We start from the raw sequence: 23993 nt of genomic DNA, 5'->3' as shown, positions 1-23993 counted from the left end.
TTGCAGCATGCAGAAGCCATGAGTCCCTTTAGTTCTGTTTCACTTCAGGCTAAGGCACTGGGACTGTAGAATAATGTAGATCAAGGTCTTTCGGTCACACTGGTATAACCTAACTAAAGTTGTTAGGTGGTTTTGATGAATGAGGATTTAACAATTCAGTCCTGCATAGTAGTGCTCTTTTAGATTAAAAATTGGAAGAGCTGTATGACAAAGGATGGAGTCAGAATATGTCGATATGTCAGAACATGTAGCCTTAAGAATGTTCCTTGAGCAGAAAAAGAAGCTTCCTTAGCTTCTGAGCAGCAGCAGGGTGAAGCTGCTTGCCTCTTTAGTTTTACAGCTAGTTCGAAGATCCACTCTGCATTGCCTCCTGAAAATCTTTACAGCATCCAAGTTTTGTCAGAAAGTTCATTGTTTCAGTTTATGGCTGGGAAGACAGATCACCCTTAACTGAAAAATCAGACAGAACACTCAGGTTTAGGAATGTTAGCACCATTTCCCATGGGAACTACTTGGCATGCTTTGTTTTCCCATTCCTTCCCTCTGGGCTTGGCTTTGTGGCTGACTTACATCTCTTCTTTTCACGCTGAGTTGCTCATTGTGGTTGTTGGAGATAAAATCTAGCTAGAAAATCCAATCTGTTTTGGTGATTGGACTCATGAGTCACCCCATATAAAGACCCTGTGTTGGTATGGACTGAGTTTCACAGACCTGAAAACAAGTTGCCAAATTTCAGTTATTTAGTAGGAAGGCAATGCTTTCCTTAGTACAGGTAACATGGCTATTCATATCCTTCATCAAGGCATTCATTTGAAAATCCACATTTCCATTAAAACTCAATTTTGACTAATTTTAAATGAGAATTTTGGCTTAATTTTTTAAGAGTAAGTTATCATTTTCTAGTCACTTGCAATAATAAATGTGACAGTAGGATACTGGAATTTCTTTTAAGGTCGAAGTAAAGTGAGTAGGAGATGGTGGTTTGATTTGCCTGAAGAGACTCCTCTTGCTGGTCTAGCATAAACATTTCTACATATTGAGTAGAATGAGACTGGCAAAGGGAATGTACTCAGATTACATGTCAGACATCAGATTTTACTTTTAACAAAGGTAGATTACCTTGCCAAAGTGGAAATCAACAGAAATATTGTGGTTGCAGTAATCGCGGCCTGCTGATATATAGTCAGTCTCCTAGAGTAGGCAAGGTATGAAGTTTAAACATATCTAGAAGATAAAAGCTGGTCCATAATAGCCACTCACTAAGAAATTACTCAAGTAGTATTGCTCCCAAATTTGGTTTTAGTAAGTAGTCAGTTATTTTTACGAGGCCACTTAGTACTGTTACAGTTGGCTAATGCTGTAGTAGCAACTCCGCTTCAAAAAAAAAAAAAAGTCCCTTTTTAAAGTCTTGAGGTGTACGGAAACTCAATCTCTTGATTCTCTCAATTGCAGTATCTTCTGTCTTTCAGCTTAAAACCTCTGGGAAGCTGCCACTCTTTCTGTTTGTGCTACTCCCACGAAAAAAAGCCACCCAAGTAGTAGAACTTGAATGGGAATAGCAGTTGATCAGGAAATCTAGGACGTGTCGGGATAATTTTGAAGTCATTTTAAAAATCTTCTGCTTGCCTTTTTTGAAACTGTTTGCTGAATATGCTGAGATTTAGCCTCCCTCTTTTTTTTCTCTAAAGGTTGGGAAGAGTGAAGCATACTTCCCAAACAGAGGCTGTCACATACACTGTGTTTGTTGCAAGTGGGACTTGTTGTGGGATGACCTGTGATCCAGTGGGTGGATCTCTGGTAAAAGTCTAGCCCCGATCTCCTCTAGAGAACAATTAATGTGAAAGAGACAGCCCAATGCAGTTCAGCTGCTTCATGTGTGGGGATGACTGCCACAAAGGAAAGCTGTCAGGACTGGAGTTAGACTTGAAAGAAATGGGGCTTTAAAGAAGCTGTTTATCTTCCTGCAATCCTGTGATTATTTATGTTGTATGAGAATCATAAGGAATTTATATATATAAAATACAAAAATAAATCATACTGGTGTTCCTGAATATGCTTGTAAATGGGCAAAATAATCCAGTGAAAAGCATTTTGTGGAAGGAAATGTTCATTTTAAGAGGAAGTAATACCCATCTTCAGCAATAGCTTGGGAAAATATACCGAGTTCCACTTTGGAGTCTTGATTTAGTGTCTGCATCTTCTCTTTCCTAATGCAGCCACATCCTTGGTCTGTGAAAGAGTGGACAGAGGGCTACTAATAGTTTCGTATACATAAGGAGGAATTATTTAAAGGAAGGGTACCATTTTGTGACATTAATTTCACTTTTATGTCCAGTTGTTTGGAGCCAGCATGACCCAAAAAACACGAGTGGTGAAAGTCAATGGAAGCACATCCCCATGACCACAGGAACTGCTGCAGCCCTTGCAGGACCCACTGTAGCTCAAGTGGATGAAATTTTTAAGATACATGTTGTTGCTTTTTCCTCGAAGATGATGTGTCAATAATCATGGCTTTCTCTCAGAACCTCAGATCCCTTAAAATATAGCCATCGTTATTGTAGAGAAAGGTTTGAAAATATGACTCCCTCCCTTTAAGAAAGCAAACAAAAAACTAGCTCTGTGTTTTGAGGAACCTGACATCTTTCCCAGTGCTTGGGTTACTTCTCTCTGCTGGCTGAAACTCACTCTGGTCTGTTGGATAAATTCTTATCTTTTTATGTTAATGAGTGGTTATGAAACAGGAACAAAAAAATTAAAGATCACGCACCGGCAATTTAATGAAGTGATAAGAATCTACAACTTTGTCCTTTAATAAGATTATAAAACTGTTGCTTTTTTTAAATGAAGGGAGACACAAAAGTAGCTGCAACCTATACGTGCCCAATTTTAAATCAGAATATCATGCTGAGTTGGAATTTTAAAGGTCTCAGATTCTGGCACTTAGTGTTCACTTCTTTTGTGTGATTTTAAGAAATATACAGTGGCATTTTTCTGTCAAGAAAGGCCTGTGCATTTCGGTAACCTTTTACTGCATTCTTTAGAGGGTTTATGCAATCAGACATAAAGGAATGAAAAACTGTATTTTTTTTCTTTTTAAAGGTCTTCAGCTTAATCCCATTTCAGCTGCACTATTCCCAGTTAAGCACCTGTACTCTTATTTTGAGGAGTCTGAAAGTCTGCTTGCAAAATCTGAGCTTGTTTGTGGAAGTGAAGTTTAAATTTCTTCCCTCTTTGTTCTCTCACCTTCATTAAATATGTGATATTTTCTTCTTAATTTAAATCCAAAGCTTTCCAAAAGATTGGCTGTTTTTATCTCTCTTGACTGTAGTCAGCACCAGGGAATTCTCTGCCTTTCTGAACCCGCTTACCACCACTTGTGTATGTTTTGCTGCTTGGGAACGTGAAAGCTCCCAAGAGTCCACATTAATTGCAGTCTCTTCTGTCAAGAGAGGTTGCTCATTAGAGAATGCAGTTAGTTGCACCGAACAGAGTATAGTGAAGCCTGGGCACCCCTGCATTCTGCTTTCCCATCAGGTGGGTAGAATGTCAAGCGGAACATCCATCTGCTTGGGGAGAGCCATGGAAGCAAAGATCAAGTTCTTACAGTAACAACTGCATTGCTTGCAAACTTGGAAGTACTTCTGGTGTCTCATGATAATCACCAGACACTTACACGCTTCATTGCTGCTCCGTGTTTAAAATTGGTATGGGTTACAGTTATGCTTCACGACTTACTTTTCTACAGATTAATATTTTATGAAGCAAATCCACACTGGGATAGCTCCTAGGAAGGCAGAGTAAGCAAGAACAGTTGCCCTATTCCTCTTTCTGTGTCATCAGCCCGTTCTAGTGTAGCAAAAGATATTTGCAAACTGTGTGATGTGTGTGTGATACGTGGACCTTGGGCTGCATTGTGCTTCTTTGGCTGGATAATGGTGGTGACCAACAAGAAAAATGGCAAGTCTTATTGCTTGCTGGGAACGGGTTGTGAATTGTAGATATGTGTGAATTTCCAGAATCATGCTGAATATCATGTGGCATTGGTTGTGGATGCTCTTCTGCAAGGACACATTGCATTGCCTGGTTTTGTTTGGCTTGTGTTTGCTCATACCCACAGAGATGACCTTAAACTTTTTCAATTTTGTTTCTGTTTATATTTGGGGTCAATTTGTGGGGGGAGATGCCAGAGATTCACTGACAAATGCAGGAGAGGAAAGGTAATTACTTCCTGACAGACTGTTCTGCTACTTCCATATAAGCAGAGGGATCCCATGGTGCAGATTTGCCTTTAAGGAGAGTGTAAGTGGTAAAAATGTCTGCCTTTTTGCATGAGGGATGAATATTTTTAGTATTTGTGTAGTTTTTAGATAATTCATAAGGACTTCTGATAAAAACACAGTCTTTTTTTCCACTCAGTTGTATGACCTTTATTGTTTTGACTCTACTAAACTTTTTTCAGGGGAGGATAGTGTAGAAACTGAATCTTTGTCAACTGAGTCATTTCATTAGGCCTGTGGAAATTAACTGCTGTGGTTGATACGTAGAGTTGGGCAAAACAACTACCTTTAAAATGTCAGTCTCCAAAAGAAAACCTAAATCTTCTTAGGTTAAAAGGTACCGTGTCTTCCTATCCCCCTCCCCCCGGGCTGCGTGGTGTTTTAAAGGGCCTTGTATGTGAGACAGACTGGGAGCTTTTCAACCAGGAGCAAAACAAAACAATTGCTCCTATGGTTAGATGAGATTCTCAAAGACTGTGTGAGCTGTAGCTCTTTGAGTTGGATTTATTTCTTCTGGCTGATGAGAATACTAGACAGAGGCTTTCCTGCCAGTCAGCATTTAATTGGAAGAAGTGTCAGTTTGACTGAATTTGCTGCGGGAGGAGTGTGAGCAATGGGGTGAGGCAGAGGGCTCCGAGGAGGGTGGGAATTGACTCTATGCCTCGAGGAACGCTTCTGTAGAAACGCTTCATAGCTGCGCAGGCAAGGCTGTAGATGTTCTGTATTTGTAGGGGAAGCTAAAAATAAACAGAAGGGAAAATGGTTTCTTAATCATTAGGGTGTGTTGTTTGTTGGTGCTGTTTTAAAACAATAAAAGGCAGCATTATTTCAGCCATATACTAGCTTGCTCCTTGTTTGAAGGAGTCCAGGAGAGGAGCAGGCTGCAGAAAAAGGCTGCCAGTTCTCCATACGCAGCATGGGAAAGCATCTCAGCTTGCCCAAAGGGAGCTCTCCCTGTTACCGAGCAAGACATGAGCCTGGCACTTTGGGTGTGCTATGCCTTATGCTTTCAGATGCGACTCCTCTTAGCCAGCACAGTTAAGGTGCTCAAAGGAGGGGCTCGAAGCATTTGTCTTTGCTCTTTAGGAGTGAGAGAGATGGTCTTTCAACGCAAACCGAACTTGAAGCCGGTGGCACAGCTGTTTTTGAACGGGCTTGCTTGGTCAAGCAAGCCTTGCTGCTCGGTGCTGTGTATTCTGGAGTGCCACCTGCTGGCTCTTGCTTTCTTAGCTCTTTTCTAGAAGCAACTGCTCTAGGAGATGAGAGCTCACACCGAAGATCGTGGGAGTTAGTAGAAATAATAACAGCATTAACTATTTGTATTAATACCTACATTATTATTTTTTAATTGTCATATCACTTAAGGACCCTGTATATTTGTCACCTCACCCTGACTGGTGTTCTGCGAACTTAGTGCAGAAGAAACTAGCACAAGTTCAGCTGCTTAGAAGAATTCAGATCGCTGTATGAAGAAGTGGTTTAAAGTTCAGAAAATTATTTTCCCAACAGGTGCTGTTTTTTGGCAGAATATGAAAAAAATAGTATGTGTTTGATCTTTAAAGGAGTAGTCATTAGAATGAAGGCACTTGACAAATGAAGTCCCCTAAGCAGAAGTTAGAGCAGTGCTGATCCAACTGTAAAAAGTAACAGTGATGTCAGTGAAATAACTCTGAAATTCTTTTGACTGGAAAGCAGGGGATGTTGTAGTTCATGACACAATACAAACCTGGGTCTTGAGCTGAAGTATTTTTCATCCTAAATGATAACTTGATTTGGTAATAGAGAAGAGGTATGCCTCACATCTGCTTTGTCACATTGATTTTCTGTCTATTGGCCAACTCTTCAACTGGCATAAGTCGGTATGCTTCCTGTGGCATTACTATGGCTGTAGGCATTGACATTGCCAGTGTTTCGTACACCACTGTAAGGCACACATGTATTACTTTAACAAAATAGAATTGAGATCGTAACTGAATGGAATTTACTTTAAGTCTGCATAGATACATGTCTTCTTAGACTGTATCTCCAATGCAGCACTTTATACAGAGTGACAAAACAGACTTTTGGCCTTTCCACCTTTCTTCCAGCAGTCCCAGTGGCACCTTTTTGGCTAGAAATGCTGTTCTGTGTGATGCTACATGTAATATTTGTTGGATGTATGTGGTGATATGTGTTCATAAGCTATTAATGACCTTTTGAGATGTGCTTTTGACTCTTCCCGGGGTGAGTGTGACTGAACTACCTGCCCTTCCAAATTAAGATCATCTATCCCTTCTACAAAAAACACCTCTAAAAACAGAATTCCCATCAAACAGAGGACTTTTCAGGCTTTGATCACGTAAGGGAATGGGACTTATATGATAAAAATATCCCATGTTATTATTTTCTTTAATTTTTATTTTTGAGCCAACAACCAAAAAGATTGAGTGGTTCTTTGTGAATGTGCAGCAATGAAACTACTGCTTAATAGTTGTGTGTATTTATCTTATTAGCTTTCCCTAGGCTGGGAAAGAAAAAGAAAACATGGTGTATTGTCTGACTTAAGCATTTGCATTCAGCAGTAGGGTGGTGTGCGTAAAGAGGTACTTCTGTCTCATTCCCTGGCTGAAAACATCAAGAAAAAGTTATTCCAGTGTTGGTGCAAAAACCTTTGTTTGCCCTTTGCTTTACCTAGGTACAATTTTTTTTTCCTATGAAGGAAAACAGTCAAACTGAAAGTTGAAATGAGTTGACATTTTAATGGAAATTACTGTTCTTGCCCAGGGAGAAAGCATTTGCCTAATTTGATCTGAAACCACCAATGAATTTGTTCAACTTGAAATGATGTTTCTTTAGTTATCTGTAACTCAGATTCTGAGTCCCAGGGAATCACGAGACTGGTTTGCAAGTTAAAGAGACTGAAGTTCAGGGAGTTCTAGATAATCAGAATTTGGGGCTTCTGAAGTTGATGTTTACAAGCTTTTCACTGAATACTGAACTGATTGTTGATAATCATGAGCCTAAGGGACTCAGCGTGGCTGTGTACAATCAGGAGTGTGATGAAATCCTGAGTATTAGCAATATTGTGCTCGTTATCTTCTCAAAGCTTGTTCTGCTTGTTCTCAAAGCTAATTCTGCAGAATTAGGCCCTAAATTAAGCAGCAAAGCAGTTTGCTTCATTTTGATTTTTTGCTCTAATGTAGTGTAACACCATCCTTTCTCAGCATCTGCACTCCTTCATGCACTAAATGTTGTATACTGTTAGATAAGTGCTGCCAGGTGGGGTGTTTTTCACACCAGGGTGTTTCTAAAGCAGCCAGACTTTGACTGGCAGAAGTATGATGGGTGATGTCTCGCCCAAACTTCAAAACTTGCTGCAAAGAATGAAATACAACCTGACAGAGCTTGGCAGGTCTGATAAACTCCTTGCAGCTACAGAAGGAGAGTGGCTCTTGGGATTGAAAACCTACCATCTCTGTGAAGGAAAGCAAACAGATTACAAGTAACACGAGGAAGAAGAGTTTATCTTCCTGTGCCTGAACATTTGAGTGGCTGATGGCCAGTCTCCATCATGACATATCTGTCACAGCAGAGAGGCTGGCAGCTCTGCAGCTTTGTGCTCAGTCTCTGGGGAGCTGTAATTTATCTCAACCCATGAGAGAGGGTTGTGAGACGTGCCAGTGCAGGCCGTTTCTACCTGAGTTACGGTCGTTGGCCGCTGGGGTACCTCACTGCGTAGCTGCAGGGTGAATCATCTTGCAAACTGTGCTGGTTCTCATAGGGGAAGAAGACTGGATGCAGATTCCCTCACCTTATTCCAGGCTTCATCCTAGAAGACCATCTATGGAAGTCTTCTTGCTCCCACGGCCATGCCCTTGTCTGTGGGCATGAAGGGGAGAGCTAAGAGCCTTTCCTGGTATCAGTTCGTTTCTTCCCTGCTAGTCAGAAATATTCCCCAGTGGGAACAGGGCTTGTAATCTTTATGTGCAACCAGTCAGGTTAGTTACAGCCGTTCTGGCAAGATTGGGTTGTGTTTCCCCAGGTTGCCCATTTTCAGGGGTGGTATAGAGGGAGCAAAAGCTTCTGCCACTTAGAGATTTAGTGATCTGCCTGCGGCTGCTGACACCAGTTCTTTGTATTACTTATACTGATGGATAGCATGTTAAATATGTAAATGTGCAACTGACCTCAAGAGCGTTTGTCATCCCACTTACTTCAGTGGCTAATGTCAGACCATTCACTTCATTACTTGGCTGCTCCAGACCTCGTGCAGTGTTAGTAGCTGTAGGTGGAGCACGCAGTTTGGAAAGCTGTTGGAAAAAGTTATTTTTTCTCTTTAGTATGCCAGATCTTTTGGAGAGGATTTTACTCTTGTAAAGTCCTGATACATACCAGGAAAACAGATGACCTAGAAATAGGAAACCATGAATATGTATGCTACTCCGGCTTGGTCTATGATCCATGTTTGCAGTGAGTCTTGGACTGTTCCCAAAACTCAGGCAGTGAATGTGGTATTAATATTATTAGCTGCCAGGAGTGCTACAGGGTGAATGATTAGTTTCCAATAAGAAAGAAATTTCTGGGCTGGTTCCAGTTCCTTTTGGTGTCGTCTGCAAACTAGAATGACCGGTCCTGTGACCTGGACTAGCTGTAGTGCTGATCAGAGGCTGCAAATGGATGAAGATCACAATTTGTCTACATTAGGAAATGACATTTAGTGGCTGACCTTGAGGAGCTGTGCTAGCTGGCTATTGGCTGCTCTCTTGTGAAGATAAGCTCTTGGAAGTCGTTCTTCTGTGTTATGACATCTGCTGCACCTTTTCTCTAGATAAACGGGGGACTTTACTCCTTTGCTCAGTAAATTTCAGGAGAAAGGTAAAAAGGTTTAAAGCTCCCCTCCCCTCAAACCTTTCTCGGTTTCTTTAGGGTCTATGTGACAGAAGAGAAATTCCTTATTAAGAGGCTTCTAGTAAGATATTTTCCAATTGCTTAATCCCATCCTTTTCAATGTAAAAGGGTGTAGTATTTTGATTCCCTTAGATCTCTTGCTTTTTTCCTGTGATTTGCTGAAGCAAAGGAGGAAACCTCCCCTACCCACACCCACACAAAACCCAGCCCAGCCCTTGGGAGCAGCACCGTGGCTGGGGCTGCTGAGCAGTGCGGGCCTCAGCATCACTTCCTCAGGAAGGCACACTTTGTGGGTCCTATGTATGAGACAGAAACACGGAGCGGTGTTGCATGAGGTGTGAAATGAGTTTTCTAGTTTTCATGTCACGTAAACAGCATATGAAATGTGAGCATTGATTCCTTTCTGTCTTCCTCTGCTTGGGCTGATATGCAGACAGATTTTGACCTGGTTTTATCAAAAACTACTCAGAGAGCTGCAACATTCACTTCTCTAATAGTTGGATGCCTCTATATACTACTTCAAGCTGATTTCCAGTCAAGCAGTCACTGACCTGTATCAGTGAGATGCATGTCCGTTTGAGATTTATTTAAAATTACGCTTTTATTATTTTTTTTGGATGGTGGTATTTTGTAGGGCTAATAGCAGATTCTCAGGGGAGGGAGGGATGGAAGAATGTTTTAATTAAGTTTTCTTTTCAGGGATCAGGCAAATTCTGTCAATAGCAGATAAAGCACAAAGCTGTAATGGGAGAACAAATTTGTCATTTTAACTGATCAGTTGCTTCGTGGTCTCTCTCCATCTACATTTTGAATACCACAGAATTTTATCATGTAGCAATAAATGAAAATCTTTGTTGGAAAGAAGATACTGCACTGCGAATAAAAACTGTTACTTAGAATCATAGAATCGTAGAGTGGCCTGGGTTGAAAAGGACCTCAAAGGTCATCTAGTTTCAACCCCCCTGTCATGGGCAGAGTCACCAAGCACTAGACCAGGCTGCCCAGAGCTACATCCAGCCTTGCCTTGAGTGCCTTTGGAGATGGGGCATCCACAACCTCTCTGGGCAACCTATTCCAGTGTATCACCACCCTCTGAGTGAAAAACTTCCTCCTAACATCTAACCTTAAATCTCACCTGTCTTAGTTTAAAACTCTTCCTCCTTGTCCTATCACTAGCAACCCATGTAAACTATCGTTCCCCCTCCTGTTTATACACTCCCTTCAAGTACTGGAAGGCCACAATGAAGTCTCCCCAGAGCCTTCTCTTCTCCACGCTAAACAAGCCCAGTTCCCTCAATCTTTCCTCATAGGAGAGGTTCTCCAGCACCCTAATCATTTTAGCTAGACCTCCTCTGGACCCACTCCAAGAGCTCTAAGTCATGTGCTGGGGACCCCTGACCTGGATGCAGTACTCCAGATGGGGCCTCACAAGAACTGAGTAAAAGGGGACAGGTAGATGACATCTGTCGCTCCTCTCCTGTACACCAATGCCATCACTCCATTATAGGAAGCCACCAGATTGTTCAGGCAAGATCTGCCCTTGGTGAAGCCAGTGCTGGCTGTCTCAGATCACCTCTTCATCTCATATGTGCATTAGCATGGTAGCCACGAGGATCTGCTCCATGATCTTCCCAGACACCGAGGTGAGGCTCACTGGCCTGTAGTTCCCAGGGTCATCCTTTCTGCCTTTCTTAAAAATGGGAGTCATGTTTCCCTTCTTCCAGTCACCAGGGATTTCACCCAACAGCCGTGATTTTTCAAATATGATGGAGAGAGGGCGACTCAACAACCACATCAGCTATCTCTCTCAGAACCTTGGGATGCATATCATCTGGCCCCATGGACTTGTATACATTCAGTTTCATGAGGAGGTCTTGGACTCGTTCCACTGTTACAATGGGATAGAATCCACTCCTCTCACCCACACCTAGAGGTTCAGGGTCCTGGCAGATATGGGGAACCTGACCACCAGTGAAGACCAAGGCAAAGCACTTATTGAGCACCTCATCTTTTTCCACATCTGAAGAAGCCAGTTCTCCATCCTCATTAATCAGAGGGGGCACAGTCTCCATGGTCTGTCTCTTCATGCCTATGTACCTGTAGAACCCCTCCTTGTAATTTTTCACATCCCTTACCAAGTTCAGCTCTATCTGTGCCTTGGCTTTCCTGATCCTATCTCTATGCATGCAGGCAACATCTCTTTGTTCTTCCCAGGCTACACAACCCTGCTTCAGCTTCCTATACATTGCTCTCTTTTCCCTCGCTTTAAGCTGCAGGACCTTGCTCAGCTGTGCTGGTCGCCTGCCTCCTTTGCTTGATTTCTGCCAGGGGGTGGTAAGCTCTTGTGCTAGCAGAAGGGTGTCCTTAAAGAGCTGCCAGCTCTGTTCTGTCCCTATGCCCTTAGGAACAGTTTCCCAGAAGATCCCATCCAGCTGTTCCTTGAGCAGCTGGAATTTTGCTCTCCTGACTCAGCTTTTTGCCAGGCCTGCATTCCTCCAGATCACAAACTCCACTAGGCCGTGATCACTACAGCCCAGGCTGCCACCAATCTTAACCTCTCTAATGCTCTCCTCTGCACTGGTGAGCACCAGGTCCAGGAAGGCTTTGCCTCAGGTTGGTCCATCTAATACCTGAACCAGAAATTTATCCTCAACAGACTCCAGGAATCTCCTGGATTGTCTGCCACCCACCATGCTGCTATTCCAGCAGATATCTGGGTGGACGAAATCCCCCGTCAGGACAAGAGCTGGCAAGCACAACACCTCCCACAGTTGAAGCAAGAAGGCCTCGTCAACCTGCTCCTACTGATCAGATGGCCTGTAGCAGACCCCAACCACCAGATGTCCTTTACTGGGCCAATCCCTGATTTTAACCCATAAGCTCTCAACCTGGTCGTGGCTGTTACTCTGATACAGTTCTTTGCAATTTATCCACTTCCTAACACAGAGGGCAACTCGTCCTAGTTAGAATGAATTTAATGCCCACAGAGCTCTACTCTTCGTTTGGGTATAGCGTGAAGTTGAGGGAATTTAGCCTTTGTGGCTTAATTTGTGACTTCACTTTAAATTAGGAAAGATACTTTAAATCTTTCCTTGCCAACCATCTGTTCCTTGTGTCCTGGCCATCAGTGACTAATGGTGTGGCTTTTAGTCAGGGGATGAGGAGAAGATTGCTTTTCTTCTGGGCCCCCGCCCCCATTCCTCTTGATGTCAGCTTGCATGGCAAATGGATTTGTCACTTGGTGGTGGAGAAACCTGGCTTTTAATTCCTCTCACCCTAGGGTTTACCAGTGTGTCAGGCATAATTAAGAGCAGCCAAGAAAACTGAAAAAGCGCTAATGGCCCTGCCAGAGTTGTGATGATAATGAACTGCAAAAATGAGGCAGTCACTTGGGATGCTTTGAGCCCTGGAGTTTTTGTTTATTTTCAAATTGAGAGGGAATCATTTAGTGTCCTCTGCAGGAGTTTCTAGATTTGGGGTGTTTTATGACCACGGTTGGATCTCATCCTGTCAGTGCGTCCCTCATGCAGAACTTCCAGACAGAAGGAGCAGTGAGGAGTACCTTGCAAGACTTTCTGGCCTGGGGAGCCCTGCATACAGGGATCTCTTCCAGGCTGGGAAGAGCTTGAGAGCTGGGAGTTCCAGGGATCTATAGCTCTGGAGCAGCTTGGCATGTCACCCTTGGGCTGGTGAGGATCAGGACAGGCACCGTGGCCTTGTCCCCAAGTCCAACTGCATGGAAGGCTATTGAAGGGCTGGTGGGTGGGCAGAAGAAATGTGCCTGAAAGGGGCACGTTTCTCTGGAATGTTTTAATTTCAAATAGCCTTTCCTCTGGTAAAATGCTACGTGAAACTTTCTGGTGCACGTGGCTGTACTGTTTTGACTCAGCAGTAAGAAACTGTACCCATCGTTTGCTGACCAGGCATGTTATAGGTGATTAGCAGTGTTTGCTGTTGAAACAAAGTGCAGCTTATCCTGATCATATTTGACCAAAATAAGGTCTTTGGAGCTGGGGAATGTGGACGTGTCAAAGTTTGCAGATAAACAGAGGGAGCAGCAGAGCTGGTGAGGTGAGGTGGAGCAATGTACAGCAAGTGAGTCTCTCTCTGTTTATATAAACACCAAAGGCTGATGTTTTCAGCTGATGTGGTTTCACTCCAAAAATGTAAACTTCTGCATCTGGTTATAGTTGTGTGGTGGACCTGTATGTCTCTGCTTTCTGTTGGAAGAGTGGGCTGGTGGCAATTCCTAAAGTAAATGCAGTATGTTAACACTTTGTGGCCAGGCTCTGTGATCCACTTCTGACTTCTCACTGCCAGAGAGGCAGGCCAGCTGCTGTACTGTTCAGTCTGTGCTATTGAGGTCACCCAGAGCAGATTCCGTCAGCATGGATCCCCTGGCACAGGTTGTAGGATGTTGCAGGCTGATATTTCAGTTTCACTCAGCATTATTTTCTGTGACTCTACACATGTGGGTGTACGTGTGCCTAGTTCTCATCTTGGCAAGGGCTGGAGTAAAGCTGAAGGAGCAACGCCAGTATACACTGTCTAAGGATTTGGTAAAATTAAAATGCTTTTGCTCTGCAGTACTTCTGTACAATTGTGAATAACAAAATGGAAAGGATGTTGGGTGCAAGGTGCCTGGGAAATAAGTTATTCCCAAGAGAAAATTGGATTAAATTTGTTGTTTTATTGTTAACGTTATGCTCCCCAAAATGCAGACATTCTCTCAGTTGCAGTTTGCGTGATGGGTGAACTGTGTCTGCGGAGATGCTTTAACTTTTGGATCACAGGCTTTCATGTTTTTCACGGTCCACAGAGTAGGTGGTACGTTCAACAAACAGAAAACTTTGGACAGGGCGTGGAGATGCTACTGCATTGGAGCAACTGGGGGAAATGGGTGATTTTCTGAGCCTTGTTGTTTCTCTGTTGCAATAAATAAGTAAATAAATAAAAGAATAAGAACCTGTCTAGAATCTTCCCCCCCTGCCTGCTGGCTTGTCATGTGAGAAGTGGAGCTGGGATGAAATTATCCCGGAGCTTGGAGGCAGTCCGGGTGGTTGTTTGCATGACCTTGGACCAACTACTTCATCTCTCTGCACTTCTTTTCTTAGATGATGAAAGGGTATAACAGTGATAATACTTCTCTCTTAACAAGAGTGTTGTGCTGAATAAATTAATTAATCTTTGTGCTGTTTCAGTTACTATGGTAATTAGTGCTACAGAACAGCCTAAAAATAAATGGGATCATTTAGTGAAGGGTATTCAGGGAAAATCAGGTAGTACATCCTAGGTATTTGCAGCAGTCCTAATACAGTTTGTACAAACACAAATCTGCTGAAAGAATTCATAGATGTTGAGTTTTCTAGCAGAAATATTAATTATGGATTAATTAATTACGTTCTTCCAGTTCTGTCAGTTTTAAGTGACTGTAGCAGGCACTTCTTTCCATGTCTGCGGGCAGAGGGCTCTTGCAGTCAGTTCCCCTGTTGAGAAGAGCGCCCCTTCTGCACTGCCCCCCTCTGTCTCCTTTTCAGCCTAAAGGCACCTGAACCTGGTGGAGCTTTCTTCGCCATAAATCATAGACAGTAACACTGTAAAAGAATTCTTAATGTGCTTGGGGAGGTTGTGTAGTGAACCTTCCTCGGGAAAGGTGAAGTTTTGTCAGCGCACCACCTTGCTAGGAGTCTGTTAGTAACCTTGCCATGCAGCAAGTACAGCGTGCCTAAACACATATGCATAAGTCTGTGCAAAGTTTTCGAGGCTATCAGTGATCAGCTAACTACACCAGTGTGCCCTGGAGCCAGTCTTTAACAACATGATACGATACTTAATCTTCTGTGGATTGTATTAAATTCCACAGGCATTATTAAAATATCTTTTTGTGGCTTTTGTGTTGGTGTAGTTTGGAGCCTTAATAAGTTAGAAATATGTGTGAAGATAGCTCTTCCTTCTCTGGTGGAGGCAGCTCCCCTTCAAGGCTGTTTCCACTGCTTAGTCATTGGGGCTGTCCTTATGCTGTGTTAACAGGCAGTGATTTGTCATTGTTGTGCTCCTGAACTTGTCCACTGGATATTTAACGTCTGTCTTTGCATTGCCTTCCAAAAATAACTGCCTTTTCTGGTTGCTTTATAGTTGGTGTTTGTGCAAGCATTCATCGCAGCAAACCTAATTTTAATCAAACCTCTTTCCTCTCCCTGTAGCTGTGTTGCAGTAGCTGCAGCAACCTTTTCTTTGTACGCCTCGTGCAGCACCTCTCTGCATTGTTAGGAAGCTGGGAACTAAAACAAATGCCCTTTCCCCCTTTGATTTCTTGGGAAGCAGGAAGCCCATGCCACAGCATGCCTGGCCTCACCCAAAAGAGAGCTTGAGGCCCTGCCTCAGCCTCTGACAAGGTATTGGCAGAGCAGACTGTGTGAATGACAAACAGCTGAGAGCTGTGTTTTATTCTCCAGAGCTTTGTGTCTGCATTGCTCTCAGGTCACGTGGCATTTTCTCAGCTCTTTAAGACTCCTCAGAGGGCAGCCCCAGTCTGCAAGGTGGGCCTCTGTGTCGTGCTCTGAGCCGCTCACACTTCATCACTTCCTTACGTTCTTCCCTAGGACTCCTCTCCTGAGAGCAGTCTCTGTCACTGTCAGTGAATCTCTCCTTGCAGTGGCCATCAGCAGCCCTGTGGAAATCGAACAGAGCCGCAGGAAAGATGAAGGGGCAGGCAGGGGGGTTTCGCACCAGGAACAGCCCAGTCTGGGCAAGCTTTGAGCGAGGTGCTTAGCTCTCATAGCTCAGTGCCTCCAGCTAGTGCAATTCTGTCGATCATAAACACAACAGCTCAGACCTCCGTCCTGGAGGAGGTTCCTGCATCCTTAGATATGGAAGTGGTAGAAAAGTACTCAGAGAGTTCCTGTGGCTTGTTCTGTGGCTTGTAACTTTCAGATACAGTAGGAAGTGACTGTTTCTTTGACTCAGCACCAGTTCAAAATGGGGCTGTCACGCTCACAATATACTGTAGAATATCCTGAGCTGGAAGTGATCTGTAAGGATCATTGAGCCCAAATATCATGCAGGTCCTAGGTCCCACCATAATCTTTTGACTCCATTCTTTTTTTGTCGTTGTTTTTCCCTTAGATAGCACTAGTGCTTTGTAACTTGGATTTCTTGGAGGAATGCCTCACCCCATTACTTAGCATTCAGACCAGCCAAGATCTTTTTGCTGGGATGGAATTTTTTTTTTTTTTTTTTTTTTTTTTTGCTTTTCTTGGACACTCTTTGCTTGGAGGTGACTTTTATTTCATTTTTCAGTTCTGAATATCTCACTTCTTTCTCTCCTAGCACTGATTTTCTGCCTTAAGAGTGTCATTGCAACAAGGATGAAGGGCTCAATGGCATATGAATGTATAACTCTGAGCAAGGAGAAAGTCAGGAAAAAATGAGCACAGTTTAAATTGCTTGAAGATCAATAGAAACCAGTTTAACTTGAGCACTGTAACTGGAAAGAGGTGGTTGCAGATGACAGCTAAATGGGGTCAGAGAATTTCACTAGTCTCATAATAATATTCTGCTTCTCATGATAATATTGCAGTATTGTTATAATGTTTTTTTAACAGTTTTGCAGATACTTAGGACTGTCTCTCAGACATCTGAGTTGTATCTATCAATGTCTGATCTCCTTTGTTGGAAGGAATGCATGACTGTGAAGATTTTGTATAAAACTGCTGGATCACATGTGGTTGGTTGATCACTGAAAATTGGGTCTGGTGACTTCAGCCATCCCGTCCTGAGTTCCTGTAACTTGTTCCTAATCTGGCTTTTCCCTCTTACTCTTTTTCAGCTGGGAGGTGCTTGGTTCTCCCATTTTTCTTGCTCAAGTGCCTACCAGTCTTTTGGGGATCCTTTACAGAATCACAGAATTGTAGGAGTTGGAAGAGACCTCTAGAGATCATCGAGTCCAACCCCCCTGCCGAAGCAGCTCCCTAGCCCAGGTTGCACAGGTAGGCGTCCAGGCGGGTCTTGAACCCAGAGAAGGAGACTCCACCACCTCTCTGTGCAGCCTGTGCCAGTGCTCTGTCACCCTCACTGTATAGAAGTTCCCCCACACATTTGTGCTTCCAGTCTTCCTTGTGCCTGCCATAGCCTTAGGGATATGGAGATAGTGATGCAAAAGATTAGTCCTTTCCTCATTTTCTGCTCCTTTCCCTAGCTTGTAGCCCGCACATGAGCTGTGAATGCAGAGCCCCCTACGTGGCAGTTCTAGTCTCCGTCTGCGCACAGGATATCTGTTAATGCCTTGTGCAGTGTGTGGCTGGTGCTTGGGCAACTTGTCCCAGTGCCTTTGCAGGCTTCACACTGGCCGGGGTCTTAGGCAAAGCATCCTAAAAGAGTCATTCCCATGGGTGGAGCGTGCCTTTTCTCACAAGCTCCAGCTTTCATAAGCTCAGCCCCTGCTCCCTCCTGAGTCAGGATTGTCACTGCATGTTTGCTGAAGCATTTTGTGAGCCAAAATCCACTGCTGTTACAAAATCGTCGGCAGGGCCAGTGCTGCCAGCCAGTGACAAGTCGTTAGCATCTGAAGAGATGACGTGTATTTTGTTTTCCCAGTTCAGATATTGGCAGGATATGGGACGTTGTAGTCCAGAGGCCTATCCTGCATTGCAAGCCCCGTGTTTATGTCTGGTTTGTATTTTTGAGTGACGCTATTTCTGTTCTGCTGGTGTCACCTATCGATTAGCATGTTGCATCCTAGTTGCTAAGACCTGGAGGAAAGGGCAAGAAATAACTCTGTGGAAGGGAAAAAATCCTCCAGCAGCTGTGGTGTTATCTGTGTTGGGTATAACACTGTGATAAGAGATGATCAAAGGTCCCCACGCAAATATTTTGAGTTTGTTTTCCTGTATTATCTGGATGCAAATTTGATCTGATACTTCTTCAAATACAGCGAGGAAGGCAGAGCAAAAAGTTGTAAAAATATCTCCCCTTCGTATTTGCTGTGCGTTGGAGTGGCTGAAAATCAAACAAGGCTAAACAACTTGCTGTGGAAGTAAATACAGCTGCCTCTTTTTGCATAGCTGCAAGGAATCAGTGGGGAGGTGCAAGGAATCCTTTATTAACGACTAGCTCAGAACAAGGTCAACAGCAGCTTGCTTTCAGTGCTGTGCATTCTCCATTGGTGTGCTGCGGTCCTGGGTTCTCAGCAGAGCCTTTCACCTCAGGGGAATGCCTTTGTCAGGGACAAGGTTTATTTCATAATTCATGTAACCAGGCCCACAATTAATTGAACTGAAGAACTTACCATTCCTTTCTGTTGCACATGGCTGTGGGTGTTCCTGTGTAGTTGGGTGGTTGCTCATTCATGTATGCATTTGAACTTCAGGAGCCTGTGGAAATGCATCTGTTTAAACCTTTTTCTTTTCCCTCCACCTTGCATGCAGACGTAGTGGCTGGGCCAAATAGCTAAAAATCCTCAGGGTTTTAAAGGTGTAAATGAGAAGAATTGTTACGGTGCTGGAAGGGATGAAAGAAAGTTCTGAAAATATGAGGTTTATGCTGAGGGACCTGCTTCGTGGACCATAGCCTCTCCTTTCATGGGCATAAATATGAGTGGATGTCCGAAGGGTTGGTAGTGATTTTATAACTGTGAGAATGATGGCCATCACGAGTGGTTTGGTAAAGCTGACAAAATAATATTTGCTTGTGAAGGCTTGCAGATTTGTTTCTCTTGCCACCTTACAAAGTCAGCTCTGGTTTTCACTCACCCGTAGCTAGGCTCTTTCTTCCTCAGGTTCCTGTCAGTAAGCCACTGATTCACGTTTCTCTGTTTGCCTCAGGTGCTGAGGGGCTGGAGGTTTCCCTGTGCTTTTCCCAGCCTTCTTGAGGAGAAGTGGTTGAAGGTGGCCGTGGGGCACTGTGGCCTGACCCCCCACCAGCCTGGCTTTGCCTCCCTGCACCGTGCCAGCCACCATGGAGACGCTGTCCCAGGACTCCCTGCTGGAGTGCCAGATTTGCTTCAACTACTACAGCCCGCGCCGGCGGCCCAAGCTGCTGGACTGCAAGCACACGTGCTGCTCGGTGTGCCTGCAGCAGATGAGGACCAGCCAGAAGGACCTGCGGTGTCCCTGGTGCCGCGGCATCACTAAGCTGCCACCGGGCTACTCCGTGTCACAGCTGCCCGATGACCCCGAGGTGATCGCCGTCATCGCCATCCCCCACACCTCTGAGCACACCCCCGTCTTCATCAAACTCCCCAGCAACGGGTGCTACATGCTGCCCTTGCCCCTCTCCAAGGAGAGGGCCATGCTGCCGGGAGACATCGGCTGCCGCCTCCTGCCCGGCAGCCAGCAGAAGTCCCTGGCGGTGGTGACGATCCCGGCTGAGCAGCAGCCGCTGCAGGGCGGCCTTCCTGCCGAGGCCGGGACGGAGGAGCCTGACCGCAGAGGAGTGGTGAAGAGCTCCACCTGGTCGGGGGTGTGCACTGTGATCCTGGTGGCCTGCGTCTTGGTCTTTCTCCTGGGCATCGTCCTCCACAACATGTCGTGCATTTCCAAGCGCTTCACGGTGATCTCGTGCGGCTGAGGGCTGGGGGGGCTGCCCCGGGGTTGCTCAGCCAGGGGTTGGGTTGGTGGTGGTAGTGGTGGTGGTATCGAGTGAGACAATTCACCGCAACTATGGCCGATGACTGCAGGATGCTTTGTTCCCACACGGTGGTGCGCCAGCACGGCAAGAGCCCTCAGCTGCCAATGGAGAAACCTATGTCCCCTGCGTGATGGTAACGGCACTGAGGAGGACTGCATGCGTCATCATAATCATTTATCTAAGGGACTGTAATTTACAGCGATTTTTGTTGTGTTATGAGATTAAAGACATCTACGTAGCTGGTTATACTGTAAAGTACGCGTGCGGTTTGAGCTCTCCTCCAACCACGGTAGCTCAAGATCAAAACTGCTCCATGTAGAATTGAAGAAGAACTGGCCCATGACTCAGTGAAAAGTGTTCGATACCAACCCACACATGTTATTTTTTAATTGGGGGGGGGAGGGGGGAGGCTTGTAAAACAGAGATCATTTAGTTGGTAAGACATTTTATATGTTTTAAACTGCACATTAATTAAACTAAGTTAGGAGGTTGTACAATAGTTTTTAAAAGGAAACATTTTACAAGCAATCGTTCGGTTCTGTGGTGCGTTTTTTTTTTTTGCCTCTGTTTGATTTTCCCCACTCTTTTCCGCTATGGGAAAGCTGCGCTTCCAGAATCTTCTATTTGAAGGAGGTTCTGAGCAGGGAAGCAAAGTGAGCCTAGGAGGAGTACTTAACAATGCAGCCAAACATTTCCTACTTCACATGAAGAATGGCTCTGAATGGTGAACACTAGTCATACTATTTTACCTCTGATCTGGCAACAGGGCTTCCTACAGATCCAGCCTTCATGGCCATTAGTGAAGAAGTGGGTCATGAGAAGTCCTAGGACTTCTTCCTGTAAGGATGTGACAGCAAATTGTTCTTTCTTTTTCTAGAGGTTGGGTTTTCTTAATTTTGTTTTAGAAAAATGTGCACCTGTTTTGCCTCCCTGTCTCACAGGACATACAGCTGCACATCCATGGTGGTATAAAAATGAAGTCACTCTAAGGAAGCCTCACCATGCCAACAGACCGAGGAACTTTTGTGTAAGAGTCAGTGAGAGAGCTCGAAGAAAAACACAGGCCAACCAAACCCTCTTCTGGATTGTACTGTACCTCCTAAATCACTGTGTCTGTCCTGGTGGCAAAATGTATAGGTGAGAGTAATGGAGACCTCTTGCCACATTTCATATAAATGTTGGTCTTTGTTACGACAGATCTAAAGAAAAAGCACAGGAAAAATCTGTGTCCACCTGTGAATGTCCTGAACTCCCAGTTATTTGCATTTCTCTACTCAGAACAAGCCAAATTCCTGAACCTGCATTTCAGCAGCACCTTGCTTTGCTAGATTTAGTTAGTACTGCTTGTAGCTTAAATGGAGCTCTGTGTGAGTTGGGAAGTGTGAATGCTGAAATCCGTGTGAGATTTAAGGATCAGATTGAGAGGCACATAACAGGCCTTTACTGAGACAGAAAATTCTATTGATTAGCACTGTTTTTTTTTTTTTTTTTGCAAGTACAAAGTACGAGTGATTGCCTGGGTGTAATCTCCCTGAAGAGTGACTTGCCATCCACCCAGTGCTCTCTAGTAATTAATTAGAGATTGCTCAAGGTTGTATTATAACAGCAGAGAACATCATCTTGACTGTGCAGTGCCCAAGCTGGCCTTGTAGATGGTGGTGGTTTTCTGATTTTACTTCTGGTTCCCAGTAAATATTCTCAACTAGAGCTTGTCAAGAACATGCCACTGACTAAGTGCTGCATTTCTTCCCCTCCTGACTCCCGCGCCACCATTTTCTTCCTTAATTTCTGTTAACTGCAGGATAGCATATACATATGGTGCTTAATTGTTATGGTAAATGTATGGTCATGTATAGAGAGGAACTGTTGCGCTGATTTTTTTTTATCTGCTGTCGTATAAATTCATAGCACAGAAAAAAGACAAAACATAATCCTCAGATAACAAATTCAATGCCTTTTTTTGTGCAAGGCAGTGTGCTGTATGCCTTGAACTTAGGAGAACTGTAACACATTGACATCTCTCAGCAGCACATTTGACTTGGTTGCAGCAGGGAACGACAGGAATTCCAGAATGTGTCTTGTCTTGTGAACATGTTAGTCTCTTGTTCCCAGTAGGTCACCAGGTTTCTGGTGATGTCCACGCTGTGCTGCTTGTTATGTAAAGAACAGCCAGTTCACCAAAAACTCTTGCCTTCATAGACTTGTAAGGAGATGACCAGATACAGGACTCAGCCCTCTACTGCCTTATCCCCTGTAGCAATCTGTGCTTATACCAGGAGTACATGGTGTAGCTGGAAGATGCTCTGAGAACAGCATGGAAGCATTTTGCATCAACTTCTGCATTTGTCTGAGTTTTTGATGACTGCATAAAGACACAAAGCAGTCAGAGAGTAGGCCTGGGAGATACGGCGTGAACCCTAACCTCGTGCTGGCCGTACCTGCCCTGCTGGAGCTCTTGAGGCCAAGGTTTCTCTGCATTGCAGAGAAGTTGTCTTGAAAACTGCCCCTCTTCATCCCCGTATGGAGAGCGCACTATGAAGGAGCAATCAGAAATTAGGTTGAAATACCACACTGCATAACACATTACTCAACGGGCAGACATGGAGTTTATCCGGTGTTAATGGCGTACTATATTAGCAGAATACCACCCCGTGTTACGTAATGCAGTGCATTGTTTTGTTAATATGAATTTCCTGTACTCTTATGCCTGCTGAAATGCATGTTTGACCTAATTTCTGATCCAGACATTTCCCTGCTTACAGCCTTGTGTAAGAGCAATAAGCAAAACCTCAAGGTTTTTGTCTGCGTGTGCGGTGTGTACGGATGTTCCTTCTTTTTAACAAATTCCAGAGGTGTTTTTGCTCTGGCTTTAGATCATTTTAAATTTGCAGCTGCCACATCACATTGGATCACCTCACGTATCTGCTGACTTGTACAGAAGAGAACTGAATAGTTTGTTGTCATGTATGCTGTTAAAAATGTTCCTCAGGTGTGTCAGTAGTCATCCCGCGTTGAAAATGCAGTGCAGTCTGTCCCATTCTGTGATCCAGTTCCTGGCACTGAAAAGTAATACTGCTATAAACACAGTTTGGATCGGGTTTTTTTTGTTTGTTTTATTGAAGAAAAAGTCCTCGTTCTTGTATGTTTTCTCTGTGGAGACATTTGGACTTGTGTGAAAATCATTGAGTTCTGGGCTGGTTCTTGTGCCCTGCTGTCCACTGACAAAGTCACCGGGCAAAGTCAAAGTCACTGCTGAGTTCCAGCAAACAAAAAAGAGACTTATTTGCAACTCCAGTGCCATCTATGCAGCCAGAAATCAGATTGGAAGTGGCTGTGGGCAGTTACAATTGCACCTGCATTTTTAGAACAAATTACTCCGTGAATGTGTGTTTCATAGCTCGTTTAATGGGAAGGATGTGTGCGTTGGGCTCCAGCTTCTTTGCTATCCTGGGAGGCCTCACCTTCCATTTTTGGCTTGCACTTTCCTGGCAAACGGACCATAGGATTCACTCTGTGAAATTCTGTTCTAGTGAATTTTAAAAATTCAAAATACACCATTTTGGTGTACGGGATTTCTTTTTGGGAAAATGTGTTCAGTAATTCTTTGTGCTTAACCACAGTGTAAAGGAGCCTGAATGTTTTGTGATCATGGAGCAGTTGTCAGTCCAAAGTTTCATCTTTATTAATGAAGCTCAGTCTGAATAAAGCATTAGCAGGAAAAGAATTGATATCAAATGGATTATGGTACCTCTGTTACTTTGCTATTGAACAAAGAGTGTGGATGGGAATTTGGCAGAATTGCTGTGCTTCTCTTTTTTCATGAGGGGTTGGCTGAAATTCGATTCTTAGTGTTTTAAGACAAAGTGTTAAGTGTGGGTTGTAGTAAATGATAAACAGATTTTCACTTTTAATTACCATGGAATATGAAATTGAAGCGGAAGACTACTGAGCCACACAGCAGATTTTTCTATCTGATTAATCAGATGATTTAGAAGTTTTAAGTACACTTTGTGCTTGTGGAAGTAGGGAGCGATTGGCCTTGAGGTGACACACACTGCAACGATGGACACCTGGCTCTGCCCTCCCAGTCACAGTAATGCCCTGAGCCCCATTCCTAATGGGGCAAAAATGAAACAAGCAAAAAATAATAATAATACACAATTTCCTTATGCTACTTGTGCATAAAGCGTGGCTTGAGATCTG

At 44.0% G+C, this 23993-nt stretch overlaps 1 protein-coding gene across 1 annotated transcript in view; it reads left to right on the top strand.

The window, feature by feature from the left end:
- The window catches only part of RNF152 (ring finger protein 152), a 41253-nt gene extending 18379 nt beyond the window's left edge, over positions 1-22874 (top strand). Inside the window, exon 2 of the mRNA XM_065752385.1 lies at positions 18986-22874. Coding sequence (XP_065608457.1) covers positions 19119-19730 — 612 coding nt within the window. The 5' untranslated portion in view covers positions 18986-19118 and the 3' untranslated portion in view covers positions 19731-22874. The remainder of the gene's footprint in view (positions 1-18985) is intronic.
- The last annotated feature ends 1119 nt before the right edge of the window (positions 22875-23993 follow it).

Source organism: Cyrtonyx montezumae, unplaced genomic scaffold (genome assembly GCF_038088225.1).
Source record: "Cyrtonyx montezumae isolate F1298 unplaced genomic scaffold, pur_monq_1.0 scaffold_8, whole genome shotgun sequence".
Classification (NCBI taxonomy): Eukaryota; Metazoa; Chordata; class Aves; order Galliformes; family Odontophoridae; genus Cyrtonyx; species Cyrtonyx montezumae.
This window is presented reverse-complemented; position numbering and strand designations above follow the sequence as displayed.